Raw genomic sequence first — 14,066 nt, 5'->3', positions numbered from 1 at the left:
TTGCACTTAACTTCATGATACTGGTTTACCTTGACGTGGCTTGGATCACTGTCTCCTGAAGCAACACGTGTCACTGCCCTATAGAGGGTGGGACGCTGTGTTCCATTCAAGCATTAGCAGTTACACAAGTTTTAAGTAGGCGTGTAGTTGTGTTTTTATTTCTCATCTGCATGAGGCATCACTATGTGCCAGCACTAAATTCTTATTTGCTCCCCAATAATTAATATGAATTTTCTTGTACTAAATGAAGAACATACCTTTGAGCTGGAAAGAAGAAGTATTAGACACTTGTCCAAGAAATAAGATCTGCTCTGTAACTCTGGATACAATTAGCAAAAGTGTACCACAGAACAGAAACTCATTTGGCATTCAGTTGAACATAGTATTCAAAAATGCACTGATACATCACCCATATGAGTGGCAGGAGTCATGAGAATGGTTTTTAATCTTGACTAAAAGAAAACCATAGCAAAACTAGCACAATATAAAAACAGATTACACATAATTTCAAACTGTAGGGAACTTTTGTCTGCTAAAATAAAAATGGTATATCAAAGTTATGCTAGCGAAGACAACTTTGTCATTTGAACTGCCCAAAAATTAATATATTGTAATGATATAATTATGTCAGGGTTGTTTTTGTTTCTTTTGGGTTTGGGTCATTTTGGTTTTTTTTAAAGAAATGTCAGAAACATCCTATTTAAAGATTTGAACAGTGCATCTGTTACTCTGCAAGTTAACTACCTTCGTGTCTCGTTTTAAGTTGAAAGCACATGTAGTAAAGCTCTTGAAAGTTTTTATATTTAAGACAGTGTGTATCAAGAGCATATAAACTTGAAGCAAAATCTTGACAGTTTATAGGCAAATTAGTGTAGTTTTGTTCTCCAAAAGAAATTAATCTCTATGTAAACCGTAATCAGTATTATGAAGCTTTTCAAGACACAGAAGCACAGAAATAGCATCCTGGAGCTGAAGAGTCACTTGCGCAGGCTGGAAACTATCAATGCTTCGTCATGTGGTACAACAAGCACTTCTGCAGAAACTCTGCATCTTCCTTTAATATTAAATACGGAACAGGGGTTTTACCATCAATGTGCTGACAATTAAGTTTATAGAAGCTGCAATGGCGTAAGAGCCAGATTCGTTCAGTATTCTGGGATCTTCAGCAGGGGAATTTGACGCTTGGTTGGAAATCTGTAAACTATCAGCATATTAGAAAGCATTAAAAGGCAGTATGGCTACCACGGCTACGGAACATTTGAAAAGTAAGTATAACTTATTAGACATAAGTCATATTTAAAGCAGAGGAATTGAAACAGTCTTAAATGTTTTTCAATATTTTTAAAGGTTAAAATACTAAGGGGAGGTACTTTGTCTAATGATATCGCAGACAGTACAGTAAAAACTGATGTCAAAAATGACAAACTGCATCCCTTGAAATCAGTATGACAAACTTGAATCGAAGGACAGCGCAGCTTGCCAAAAAGCTGGGGTGCTACACTTAACCTGCATGAAGAAAATAACTGCATTTTTTTAAATACAATCCCATAATAAAGGCAAGAAAGTCATGACCTGTGATACAGGATACTGTGGGCCTCTCGTGGACTGCTTTTTGTTTAGCCTATAACCTAAAGAGTAAGAAATTCATAACTGAGTGTGTTTTAATGCTCTGGAGGAAAAAAAAAAAAAAAAAAAACGTTTGGCCTTTAACATTCCCTATCATCTGCTACCTTCAAACCAACAAACAGCAGTACACAGATTTACAGGTGCAAAAACTGAGTGGAAACAACTGCAGAAAATCATCTTACATAATAATCTTCAGCACAATCAGTTTCAGATTTCGCATAGTTTATTTACAAAATGGTCTGATAAAACATCCCCTCTATACTTACAGCTCTCTGCCACAATACACATGTTGATTTTAGCAATGTTTAATAGCACCATTAGAATATTATTTGAATTCAGGAAGGATCTTGCTGCAATTACAATGATTCACAATCTTTTACATCCATGGACGAAGTAACTTTGAGCACACTAGGACTGTTTGCAGTTCCACAGTACAGATTCCTGGGTTCACACAAGGCAGTTTCAGAATTACCAGTTATGCAAGGTACCCATATAGTCAGTAGCTACTATAAGAATCTTCGAGCCACAAAGTTGAGACTTCCACCATATTTGTATAAAGTTATCTCCATATCATTTTCAAACAAGGCAATCACGCTGAATACTTTTCCAGTGCTCGTCTTGAAAACAAAAGCAAAAGAGAGCAATTAAGAGTTTTTCTTTCACTTCCACTTGCTTATTCTCAGTTAACATCCTAATCCTGTTTTGTTGAACACAAGGAAATTAAACCCACTTCTCTGCCACTGCAGATCTGACACGCTGCTAGGAACAGGGTGAAGGCTTATTTTACTGCAGTTTAGACCCAGCTGGGAGCATGCTACCTACCCATTTGTAACAGAGAAAAAGCCATTTCCCTAAGATGACGTAAAGTGTGTTACTATGGGCATGCAGTTCCTTTACACAGAATGGAAAGCTAAAGCCCCTCTCAAATAGTCTTTAGAAGAGCCTGAATGAGAGACGAGACTCAATTCTACCCTGCTACAGTGCCCATGAGGGGGGAAACAATGCCCAAAAGAACAATCAAGAATTTCAGGTTGCATAAAAAGCTACACAGAAAGAATGTGCGTACATGTACTTTGGGAAACTTCAATTGCCGTGACAAACTTGAGGCAAGACTATAAACTTACTTGCAAAGAGAATTAAGTTTTGTTTTTTTCCTGCTTTCAGTCATCAGGATTACCTTTTCTTTCTGTGCTTTCAATCATCAGTACACTCAACAGAGAAATTAGAAACATACTGCAAAGATACCTTAATATCCAAAGTCATTCCGGGTGACAGCTCTGGAGGGAACAATATAGAAAACTGCTCTCTGCCAGTGAGACCCAAAGTACTTGGATTTTCCCCAGGAAGAAACTGAAGTGGAGCTATGCCAATTCCAATCAACTGACTTTTATGAACCTTCTCATAGCTTTCAGCTAGGACAGCTTTAACACCCTGTAAAAATACAAGTGATTTTCTATTTCAGTACAGCAGTCAGTTATAATGAAATGTAGAAGTCAACTTCAAATACTCTATTATGTCCAAAATCTTGCAATTCAAACTAAAGAGTAAAGAGGGTGCTTTGTATGAGTCCTGTAAGTAAGTAGGACATCTTTTAGCTTTACAGCTAAATGAAAGCATATAAGCCAGAGCAGGCCCATACAGTATGAAATCAAGTTTTATAGCAGACAGTAACCATGCTGTAAAATACCAGAAAACCCCAGACAGAATGTATTTGCTTCCGATAGCTAGATAATTTATAACTCACAGAGAACAAACAGAGGTCAGCACTGGATAAACGTCTAATTTATCTCAAAGTCGAGTCTAGGATGGTAGGTTACATACTTAGGAAATGCAGATTTATTCTGACTGATTATTCTCTTCTAGGAAGATTCTAGCAAATAAATTATTGAGAAGCCTTTAAAAACAAGATTGAGGACAGTTTTTAAACACATTCATGCCCAAAACTAAAAACAATGTGTTTTTAGGTATTACCAGAAAAAAAGAAAAAACACACCCCAAAACCAAACAAACCAGCAATACCAGTAAAAAAGGCCCTTTTGCAGCCCAGTCTCTTGAGCTACCCAGTCCATACTTCTTTCCTGCTAGAATAATTACAGGGATGCCTTCTTTCTGGTACAGCTCCGCTGCTTCAAACACATCTAGCTATAATAGAATAGAATAGCCAAGTGAAATAGTTTGAGTGAGTACTAAATCCACATCACAATTTCAGAGTAGCTATGCAACCAAATATATTTTTACCGTTTGTCCCGATGGGAAGTGAATTGTTTTAGGAGCTGGTTTTCCTATGAACTTATTCAGAAGCTTGATATTTGCAAAGGTACCTCTTGTCATCACAGCATCATTACCTCTTCGAGCTCCGTAAGAGTTGAATTCACGAGGTGTGAGTCTACAATAAAAAGAATATTTAAAAGAGAATCAGTTGTTTTACAGATTATCTAGTTTAAATGATATAATGATCTTTATAATAATTATTGCAGCATCTCTCTTTTCAGTGCAAGAGGTAAAGAACTACTCATCCAACAAATGTAATTATTATAAATCATAAAAAATATGCGCAAATCATTGCTGGATTATTCATGAGGAAAGCTGCAATTTTAAATTAATTTTCTATGCCTTCATTATAAAGTGCTATGAGCAGTATGGTACTTACAGAAGAATTATGGGGAGACTGTTCTAGAAAATAAGCACGTTTACTAATCCTCTTACCTCTACCAACATATTTATTAACAAGCCTTGCACCAAAGTGAGAGAGAGCTTTACTCAAAAAGCGAACAGCCATCCTGGGATTAAAGGCCCATTAATTCTTTCTTTCTTGTAATACTACTCATTCAGACTGAACACAATAGTTAGACAGAAGGTATTTTGTCATGCTTCACTGATACTGTAATAATAATACATCTTTGCAACAAAATACAACGATGTAATTTCCAAAATATTCAGCAGAGGTGTGTGACACTGAATTGCTCCGCGTGGCATTGTGTTCTGTGTCTTTTCAGAACTTCAGCGGAGGTGAAAGGCACCCACCACTGCTGCAGGATGCTCACTGATGCAGAGGTAAGTTAGAGCACCAATCACATTCATTTATAAAACCAGGCTTCATTTTTTTTAAACCATATATGTTTCTAGAGCTTCTGATCTGTTCTGTGCATCTGACTGTTCTTGAGGCCAATGACAATAACAGTGACTAATCCTCAGAGAGGATCAGACACCTCATTTGTAAATTAGTAAATTATTTTTGCTTTGGCATGCATTTGGCAGCAGACACTACTGTAAACAACAGCTATGAGAATGAGCTCTTTACGAGTATGTTTCAGCTATTCGTTGTAACCTTAGAGACTGCAAGAAAGGCAATTACTGGGATTGCAAGACAGGTGATTACTTTTGAACACCAGTAACAGTTACTATTTTGCTTATCCATGTATAATCTCCATTTCGTGCAGACAGGCATTTAAAAAGGAAAGCATTAGTGTTAATCAATTACTTGACATGTGAAGCAGTCCTCTGATATAGCAAAAGCTGTTCAAGATGAAAAGTCCTTACCCTTTGTTGGTCAGATACTTAGCAGCAGCACTACTCCTTGCAATGCTTCCAGCAGGGGATATGTGATCTGTAGTGACAGAATCTCCCAAATAGAGCAAAACATGGGCATTTTCAATCGGCTGCGGTGAAACCGGTTCTTTGGCCTAATAGGTAAGGGACAGAGAGGGGAACAACAACAACAAAATAAGAAACATTTTTCTTCCAGATCCTTAGAGACATAAAACATATCTGCAATATATAAAGGCACACTGGTGTACAGGCTCCACTCATTCCAGAGATACAAACAGTTTTTAAAAGATTAATAGTAGCAATAATCAAATTTGTTACTTAAACGTCCAAGCTTTACTGGAATAACTATTACTTTACTTAAATGTAAAGCAGATAATCTGGTGGATGGACTCAATGTACTTACAAGTTTATCAAAAAAGGAAGGACATCTGATATAAGTAGATTTTAAATCCCAGGGAAATAAAGTTGATTCAGGTGCTTCCAGTAAATTCCATCGTTTGTTTCCTTTCTACAAAAAAACAAAGTTAACCAAAAAGAACATAGAAACTGGTTTATGATCTGTTTACATTCCAAAACCAAAGACTTACTGGTGATTTTTTTTTTTTTTAATTTCTATTACATACTACAAGTCACCTTCTTGGATATTACTTAAGAATCACTATTTAATACAAATATCCATCTCAGTTAGGTCCTCCTTTACAGTAATGGAAATAGCCGACAAATCAATCATATTCAACTGGAAGATACCATAAAACTACAATGAAACATAATCTTTAAGTTATGTAGAAAAGACCATTCTTACCTCCATTTTTTCTTTCAATTCCTTAAACATGGATGATATCACACACTCTTCCTCCACTGTGTGAAGTTCTCTTCGCGTGGGCCAAATATCTCTTAAGTAAATACTTTTGCCATTAAAGTCAGTGCCTGAGTGAGATTTTAAACATAAGAGTAATTTTGAAGAATAAAATATTGGACTCCACATTTATATTAGAATATAAATACGTATATGTTCAGGTCTTCAGCGATAGTACCAGATAGGCAAAGAATTTCATCAGTTAAGTGGATGCTTTGCTTTAGCTACAAGCAACACCAGATAGGACAGTGCTTTCTCCTCAAATATACTGGTTTTGTATGCTGAAATGCATATGAAGAAACCTCTACATATGCATTAGATGCAGGAATGTAAGACATAAGGAAATACTTACCCAAAGGCTCAGTTTCAAAGTCTATTCTAACAGTGCCTGCAATAGCATAAGCAACTACTAGCGGTGGAGAAGCAAGGTAGTTGGCACGGACACAGTCACAGAGACGTCCTTCAAAGTTCTTTGTTCCAGACAATACTCCACAGGCAATTATATCACCCTGAAAGGCAGACCCATATATATTTTTCTAGGACTTTGTGGTACTTTAACAACTTGTGCTATTTTTTGTTGACTACAACAGATGTGCTTTTAGCATTCCACTTCAAATATTTATTCTAACACTTGAATTTAAAGGCATTTTGTTCTCTTCCACTATCCTTCCTCCTCCTCCTTTTCACTCTTGACCCTCTGATGTGTTTTCCAGTCACTTCAGGGAACTCTTCTCCTACCTTTTATTTCTTGCATTATTCTGCTGCTTCACAGAAGAAAAATGCTGCAGCTGTTTAGACACTGCTGGTTAAAAATCACTCAAGCACACAGCTGTTTAAAACGCTCCTTTTCATTTATCATACAAAATCTACACATTTCATCCTCCAGAAGACTAGATCCTATGTATTTATCTTGTAATTTATATCTGTGTGCTACAAATACTATTTATTATGTTTATTTTGCATAGCAATAAGTTACCATGGTCTCACTCTGACATACAGATGTGCAAAAATGTCATGCAAACTCCAAACCAAAAAGAAAGTTTATTTTGCATGGATTACAGTAGCTCTTGATCGCTTAACTGGGTGAGAACTATATTTCTGTATTCAACGAGCCTTAGAGCTTTACCTGTTTTATTGCATTCCTGATGGCTTCCGGCAAGGGGGCAGTGTTTCCAACACAGGTTGAACACCCATAACCAACAACCTCAAACCTATATTGGAAAAAAAATCCCCAATCAAGTATCACATTAAATGATCACAAGCAATTTGTTAGCAAAACAGCTTTTTCTTTTATTAGCAATCACTAACATGCTGAACAACTCATGGCAGCAGCAACATTAAGAAAAGTCTAATACAGACTGTCCTGACAAACTGACATCCAGTTTCCACTTTTAAAATATATAAAGAGTGCATCCTGTCTTGTAAGACACTTACAATTAAGTAGATCATTATTGAAAAAAAAAGAAAAAAAAAGACCTCAGATGAGGTAGAGATCTATACACAGCAAATTGTAAAGGTGGGAATAAAATGGAGTAAACCACAACTTTAAGTCAGCAAGTAGTTAAAATGACATCTCACAAGTTAAGAACTAGCCAACCCAAAATTAACAGCAACCATATTTATCAACCCGTATAAAAGCCGTGTGTACTATTTTCCTAAAATGACAAATGAAGCAGGAGTCACAGCTTACCCAAGCTTACTGAGGTACGGCAATACTCCACTTGAACTGAGGTAATGTGTAACCATGCCACTGCCTGGTGATAAACTTGTTCTTATGTACGGTTTAACCACTAGGCCAGCTTCAACAGCTTTTTTGGCCAGGAGTCCTGCCAAAGAAAAGAGACAGCTTATGTTTTGCATAACCCTGAAAAGAACATCTGTAAGATGCTACCTTAGTTAAGTTAAGCATAAAAAAACTCCAGAGGATGAGCAGACCTTCAGTTTAATAAATTATGAAAGCAACTACTTGCCCAAATAAAGTTTCTTAACTCATAACAATACCAGTCAGGTTTTTGTTCCTATTCCTATAATGCCCATTTTCTTTTCTATAAGAAAAATCCCTTTCCCATGTTCTGGCCAAAAGTGCAAATCCATGTCTTCCGACACAGGCCACAGAGCCTCAAAAGGAAGCTTGTCTTGGCCACAGAGGATCTCAAAAGAAGAAAGCAAGGTCTTAGAGAAGATTAACTATTCTGGAAGAATTGTACACAGCTTGCAAAGGTACAGCACAGACTCCTTAACTAGTGGCTAAAGCATGGAACAATTGCTCAGCAATATCGATTTTCTTTCCAGACTCTGTAGCTAACCATAGTTCAAGCCACCACCAGTCAGGATGGGGTCAAAGCAAAAGCCCACCTCCTGCATCAATTGTGTCGCTATGTGCATCCATCTGAGAAGAGCCCTAAAACTGGTTACCTGTTGAAATACTGTCAAATGTAAATATTTTGTAGTTATCATCATTAATACTGCTTTATCACACAAATTTTGAGATTGTATTATTGAAAATAACCTTCATTACAAAACCTCCAGAACATACAAGTTTAAACCTACAAGTTTACAGTTTTAAACCTTTAGGTCAAGTCATTACAGAGAATCTACAAAAGTGAAGGTAAAGGCTGTGTAAACACAGGAGCATCATTGAGATCAAGTTAGTTGTCACTACTCACAACATACCTGCAGCAAGCATGACCGATGGATTACAATTATTTGTACAGCTGATTACTGCAGCAATGACAATGCAGCCGTGAGATAGCTTGTATTCGTTTCCTTCATACTGAACAGGTACAATGTCATTCTGTTTCTCAACTGCAATCTGAAACCCTTTAACACCAGACTAGATGACAAAAATACACGTTAACAGTTATCACAGCACAGAAAGTATGACATTACAGCAAGACCAAGTGAACCCTCATTTAAAAATAATACTCAGCTGTCCCGTTAGGAACCCTTAAACAGATTTTAAAAGCAGCCCTCAGCTCATGCCTCTCGATATCTACAGGGGCCTCATCCTTCTTTCTTCATAATTGCTTTAACCTTGCAACAATTGTAAACAAATGCCAGTCAAACCATGGCTGATCCCCTGCTCAATGCCTGCTATGCATGAAAGAACAACCCCTTACAAGTACAGGTCTCATTCCATACAAGACTTGTTTCTGAATTAGAAGCATACCCAAGATTTTAATTGGAAGAGTACTGTCACTAAAAGCAGACCAGATCAATTAACATTTCACACCCTCCAGCTCTTCAGCACCCCATAATCCTCCAGAGGTCCCTTTCAACCTCAACCACTCTGTTACTCATGATTTCACTCCAGCATAACTCATCATGCTGTATTATACACCTCATTACAAGCCAGAAATGCTAAAACCAGCTGAAAGAATTTTTAGAGTGTCTATGTTTCTAATACTGCTGTCAGTCTTCAAGTTTAATGATAAACACTAAAAATGAAGATGCATTCCTGTAGTAGCGGGATTCTTAGATAACCTATGCATATTCCTAATCAGAAATATCACCTCCATTCCTTTGTGAAGTCATGTTAATGCTAAATTAAGAACGCAGAACCCTGATTAGCTGCAACTCTTGGAAGTCTTTCTGCACCTCCTTTAAGATACGATGAGTTTTCTTTTCTTATAGTAATTCTGGTTTTGAAATTAAGTAAAATAGAGCTGTTTTAACAAACCTCTGAAAATGAGAAAATGCTTCCCAGGCTTATGCTACTTATTACTTAAAGCTTTCCCTCCCTAGCAATCTAAACTGTAAAATTAAGGATTTTTGGAAGCTCACATTCCTGACAAACATGAATTCTGTTCCTATGCTTTATCAACTACTATCCTCAGGACACTTGGCAAGTAAGCAAAGAATATCATTAGATAAGCTGTTTAGATAGCAATAAGGAAGGCTCAGCAGGTATGCAAGGACACAACATTTATTCATGTAGATTATAGGAAGTACCTTTTGAAGAGTACATCGGTTGTACAAACCTTTTCATTCAAGCAGGCCTGAAAGTCACTTTTCATGTTATTAACAGCCACTCTATCTTGGGACCTCTTGGGGCCACTGACATATGGAATTATAGAACTTAAACTAATTTGCACTACCTAAAAAAGGAAAAAGAAACCAAAAAAGCATGCATTATCAATCCCAGCCCAACATTACACTGAATATACTTTTGAGACATCAAGAACCTCTTTTGTTTAAAATCTGAATGTTCTGATAAGTTAAAACTCTGATCTTCCATTTTCAAGACTGCCACTGTAAAAGGCTATTCACCCCCTAACCTTTCCACCATCTGTAAGACTCACCTCATCACTAGGGAGCGACAGGAATTCAGTATCTGTTAGTTGACGTGAATGTTACTGTACTTCCCATCTTTCCCCCACCTCCTCTATATTTTGCAAACACATCCTGCTTCTCAAAATTTTGAGTTAATAAATGCAACTTTTATTACAGCAATGAAAATGACAGTGGGAGACAAAATTGTTTAATCAGCAGTAGTTAGGTATTATGAGAATCATACAGAAACAAGTCATTTAAAGCATACCTGGGAATACTCAGGTTCTCTGGAAGAACTCTCATCATTTCTAAATAACTTCACAGCTTTAAGATATGCTTCCATGACCTCAAGCTTGGCCTTGTCAAAACCTTAGGGAAGTTATTTCAAACATGAGAAAAGTCATATTAAAAAAATAAATAAAACAAAACACACAATTCTCAGAAATGCTGCAGTATACAAATGCTGCATATTAGATTTATCCTCAAACATCCAAAATACTTTTTTTCAAGGCACACTACTCAGATGCCACAACCTCCAGGAGCTATTCAGGATGATACATGAATTAAGAGTTTTTAAATATTTTTTTTTTTTAAATCACCTTAACTTTCCTTCTTATGTCAAGTAAGAAAATAAGCTTTTCTAATTCTAGCAGCTGTAACTCTAATTAAATTTAGATTTGTCCCTGAAGTTCATAAAGTTTTCTTTGTTAAGATGTACTTGTTTAATAGAGACCATGTGCTTAGTTGATAATAGCCAGGATTACTGACCACTGTTAGAAAATTTTTCATGCGCTCTGCACTGAGCAGACGAAATATGTTTGTTATTAAATTAAAATTGTTTAACTCTTATTTGAAAGTGATGGATTTCAGTGTCAGAAGACATGAATGAGCTTTTTTGGTATCTGTTACTCTCTGGCTTTCTCTGTATGTAGTAGCTTGATAAGGAATGGACATCCTTCTAGCTTAGGTGGAAATGTTGGCAAAATAATGTTCTTCAAAGGAAAAAAATAAACCAGAAACGTGTTGTGATTCAGTTTGTGGTTTCATTTATTTCTAGTAATCATTTTAGACTTTGATTTTGGAAGGAATCTACAGATGGTTAAGGGATTCATTTCATATCAAGAAAATTTATATTCCATACACTTTTCAAAATATATATTAAGAAAATTCTCACTTGTTTTTCTCTTAAATGTTTATGTAAACTTTCAAAAACAAGGACTCTGGATGTTGAAAAATAACATGATGTTAGTAAATCAGGTATTAGACGAATGAAGCAGACTGGACACAAACCTCAAGGGCAAGTCAGCTATCCACATGCCTGTATCATGCATACAAAAACTACAGCCTCGCTTAAACACATAGGATACAGGGAGACAAAACAGGCCACAAGAAAACATGCGGGCCAGCGCAGCAGGTAACTAGCCCAGGCCCAAAGGCCACATGCTAGGTGTCACACAAAACTAGCCAACAGTAAATATGCATGGTACAATTTCTGTGGTAGGTATTACTCAGAGGCATGAGATTCTACAAAATAAAAGTCATAGCCAAGTACATCCCATGACACAGCCTGTTATTGTACAGCAGAATTTTATACATTAACTCCACGTCAGAACTCTGCAGAAAATCACTGTTTAAGAACTACAGAGTTTTAAGCAAAATATAATATTGCCACATATCTAAAACACTACTACAATGAATCACTATTTAATTTAATCTTTACCTGTATGCTTTAAGTGCTTCAATGTCACATTATCAACAGGGAAAAAGCTCAGAATAGCACCGTATTCGGGACACATATTTGCTATTGTGGTTCGGTCTGCTACAGACAGCTGGGAAACTCCACTCCCAAAAAACTCAACAAATTTTCCAGCGACATCAGCTTGCCTAAGATGCTGTTTAAAAGAACAAACAACAACATTTGTTATGTGAAGAGGTACAATGCAAGCAATATTTGTTGCAACAATTTGCAATTAGCAAGTCACAAACACTTAAAACAAAAAGCTGAAACCTTAAGGCCCACGTTTGCAAAAAAACCCCAAGCCCCATTAACATACTGGGTTCTAAAAACCCACACTGGAAGCTAGCATAATAAAACACAGCTCCATTTGCAGCTGAGCTCTTCAGATTTCCTATTTGAGCACAGACACACACTTCCTAAAGCGACATGCTAGAAAGAAGAATGCATTTTCAAAGCAATCGCAGCTCTCCAGTGCTTTGACATTAACTCTTTCACCTGCCTCAACAGCGACAGTTTGTGCCACTCTGGCAAAACCATCTTCAGAAAGTATATTCTTGAGCTATACTGGCTTACAACCACAGAAAGGCCTTGTGTCTTCCAGGAATATTTCAGAACAAAAAAGAGACTCAAAGTGTTTCTGAGCTAGAGAAGAAGCCTATATGCTGTCAGCAGGAGAAATAACAGAAGATAGGGCTTCTCTCCCTTGTCCTCAACTGTGCACACACACTTTTTTTTATTATTACTTTTTAGTGAAAGAGGGCCTGTAAACTATCCACTATAGAGGGAAACAAAAACCCCACTACTTTGAAAGACTATTAAATAAAAAGGGTTAGAGATTATTTTTATCTTTCTGCATTACCATGATTAAAACTATACTAAAAATACTCCCATCATTTATTTCATTTCTCAGTCACCACTGGTAGAGCTTGCAACAAACTGTGCTTTCCTTGAAAAGGCATCAAACTCTTACCTTTGTAATGCTTAGAACAATATCTATGGATGTAGCAAGGGGGCTGGCTGTGCCTGTCAGTTCACACCCAACCACCTCAGGCAAAGTGAGAGTCACCGGCATCCCCAGCATCACTGCTTCTGTTTCAATCCCCCCAACACCTGGAAGGAGAACATTAGGTTGCTCTTCATCATTTTAAGTACATGACAGTAAATATTTTTAGGTTCTAAAAATGTAATAAAACCCTTCCTATAAAGCATAAAGGCTATAACAAGTAATGTAGAAGTTATCTATTAAGCTTTTGTACATGAAAAATAAAATCAAGCAAGACTACCGCTGAAGTTAGACTTCACATTCAAGCAGAAAAATATTGTTTATCTAAAATTAACTTTCCAAAAGAAACCTTCATACAAATCTTACACCACATGTACAAACAGCACTTATTTGAATATCAATTGGTTTTTGGCTATTTTCTCTTGAAATCAAAACCAGTAATTTCTCCATGTCGAGAAATTTTAGTTGAGATTACTTTTAGACAAAAAGCATTCTGAAGAATAATTCAAAACAGAGTTTGTTATGCTTGAGATAGAAAGATCCAGCAGGAAGAAAGTATGTCTCAATAATGCTTTAGTATGCCTTTCAAAGTGCTATCAAGTTATTCTTAGCATACTTACCCCAGCCCAAGATACCCAAGCCATTTACCATGGTTGTATGAGAATCTGTGCCAACCACGCTATCTGGATATAGGAAATCTTTAACTTCAAAAACAACTCTTGACAAATATTCCAAGTTAACTTGGTGTGCCATTCCTGTCTCAGGTGGAATTATGGAAATATTCTTGAAAACCTTTGAACTCCACTATAATTTTTCCAAAATGGAAGGTAAAAAAAAAAAAAAAAAGGCATTTTTTCAAAGGTATAGTCACTTCTTTGAACATAACTAAAAAGACAAAACTAACATGCAATAAAACAGTACTTTTTATTTACGCAAGTGGCTTTTGCTCATTTGTCAAACAGAGCTCCATGCTCCCCTTGGATTCTATACATTCTTAATCATCAAAACTAATTCAATTCCTG

At 36.5% G+C, this 14,066-nt stretch overlaps 1 protein-coding gene across 3 annotated transcripts in view; it reads right to left on the bottom strand.

The window, feature by feature from the left end:
* Positions 1 to 1,831: 1,831 nt before the first annotated feature.
* IREB2 (iron responsive element binding protein 2) overlaps positions 1,832 to 14,066 on the bottom strand; it is a 20,719-nt gene continuing 8,484 nt past the window's right edge. For 2 of the 3 annotated variants that reach the window (XM_029085931.1, XM_010171871.2), the window contains 16 exons: positions 13,665 to 13,848; positions 13,012 to 13,151; positions 12,024 to 12,195; positions 10,572 to 10,672; positions 10,012 to 10,128; positions 8,705 to 8,864; positions 7,722 to 7,857; positions 7,158 to 7,242; positions 6,384 to 6,540; positions 5,978 to 6,102; positions 5,579 to 5,683; positions 5,167 to 5,309; positions 3,865 to 4,012; positions 3,646 to 3,768; positions 2,872 to 3,057; positions 1,832 to 2,243 (listed from right to left, as the gene is read on the bottom strand). In XM_029085931.1, coding sequence (XP_028941764.1) covers positions 2,133 to 2,243; positions 2,872 to 3,057; positions 3,646 to 3,768; positions 3,865 to 4,012; positions 5,167 to 5,309; positions 5,579 to 5,683; positions 5,978 to 6,102; positions 6,384 to 6,540; positions 7,158 to 7,242; positions 7,722 to 7,857; positions 8,705 to 8,864; positions 10,012 to 10,128; positions 10,572 to 10,672; positions 12,024 to 12,195; positions 13,012 to 13,151; positions 13,665 to 13,848 — 2,193 coding nt within the window. In that variant the 3' untranslated portion in view covers positions 1,832 to 2,132. Of the gene's footprint in view, positions 2,244 to 2,871; positions 3,058 to 3,645; positions 3,769 to 3,864; positions 4,013 to 5,166; positions 5,310 to 5,565; positions 5,684 to 5,977; positions 6,103 to 6,383; positions 6,541 to 7,157; positions 7,243 to 7,721; positions 7,858 to 8,704; positions 8,865 to 10,011; positions 10,129 to 10,571; positions 10,673 to 12,023; positions 12,196 to 13,011; positions 13,152 to 13,664; positions 13,849 to 14,066 lie in introns of all 3 variants that reach the window. The other variant, XM_029085932.1, reaches the window with a different exon arrangement.

This window comes from Antrostomus carolinensis, unplaced genomic scaffold (assembly GCF_000700745.2).
Source record: "Antrostomus carolinensis isolate BGI_N321 unplaced genomic scaffold, ASM70074v2 scaffold38607, whole genome shotgun sequence".
Classification (NCBI taxonomy): Eukaryota; Metazoa; Chordata; class Aves; order Caprimulgiformes; family Caprimulgidae; genus Antrostomus; species Antrostomus carolinensis.
Note: the sequence above shows the minus strand (reverse complement) of the source record. Positions and strands in the feature narration are given on the sequence as shown.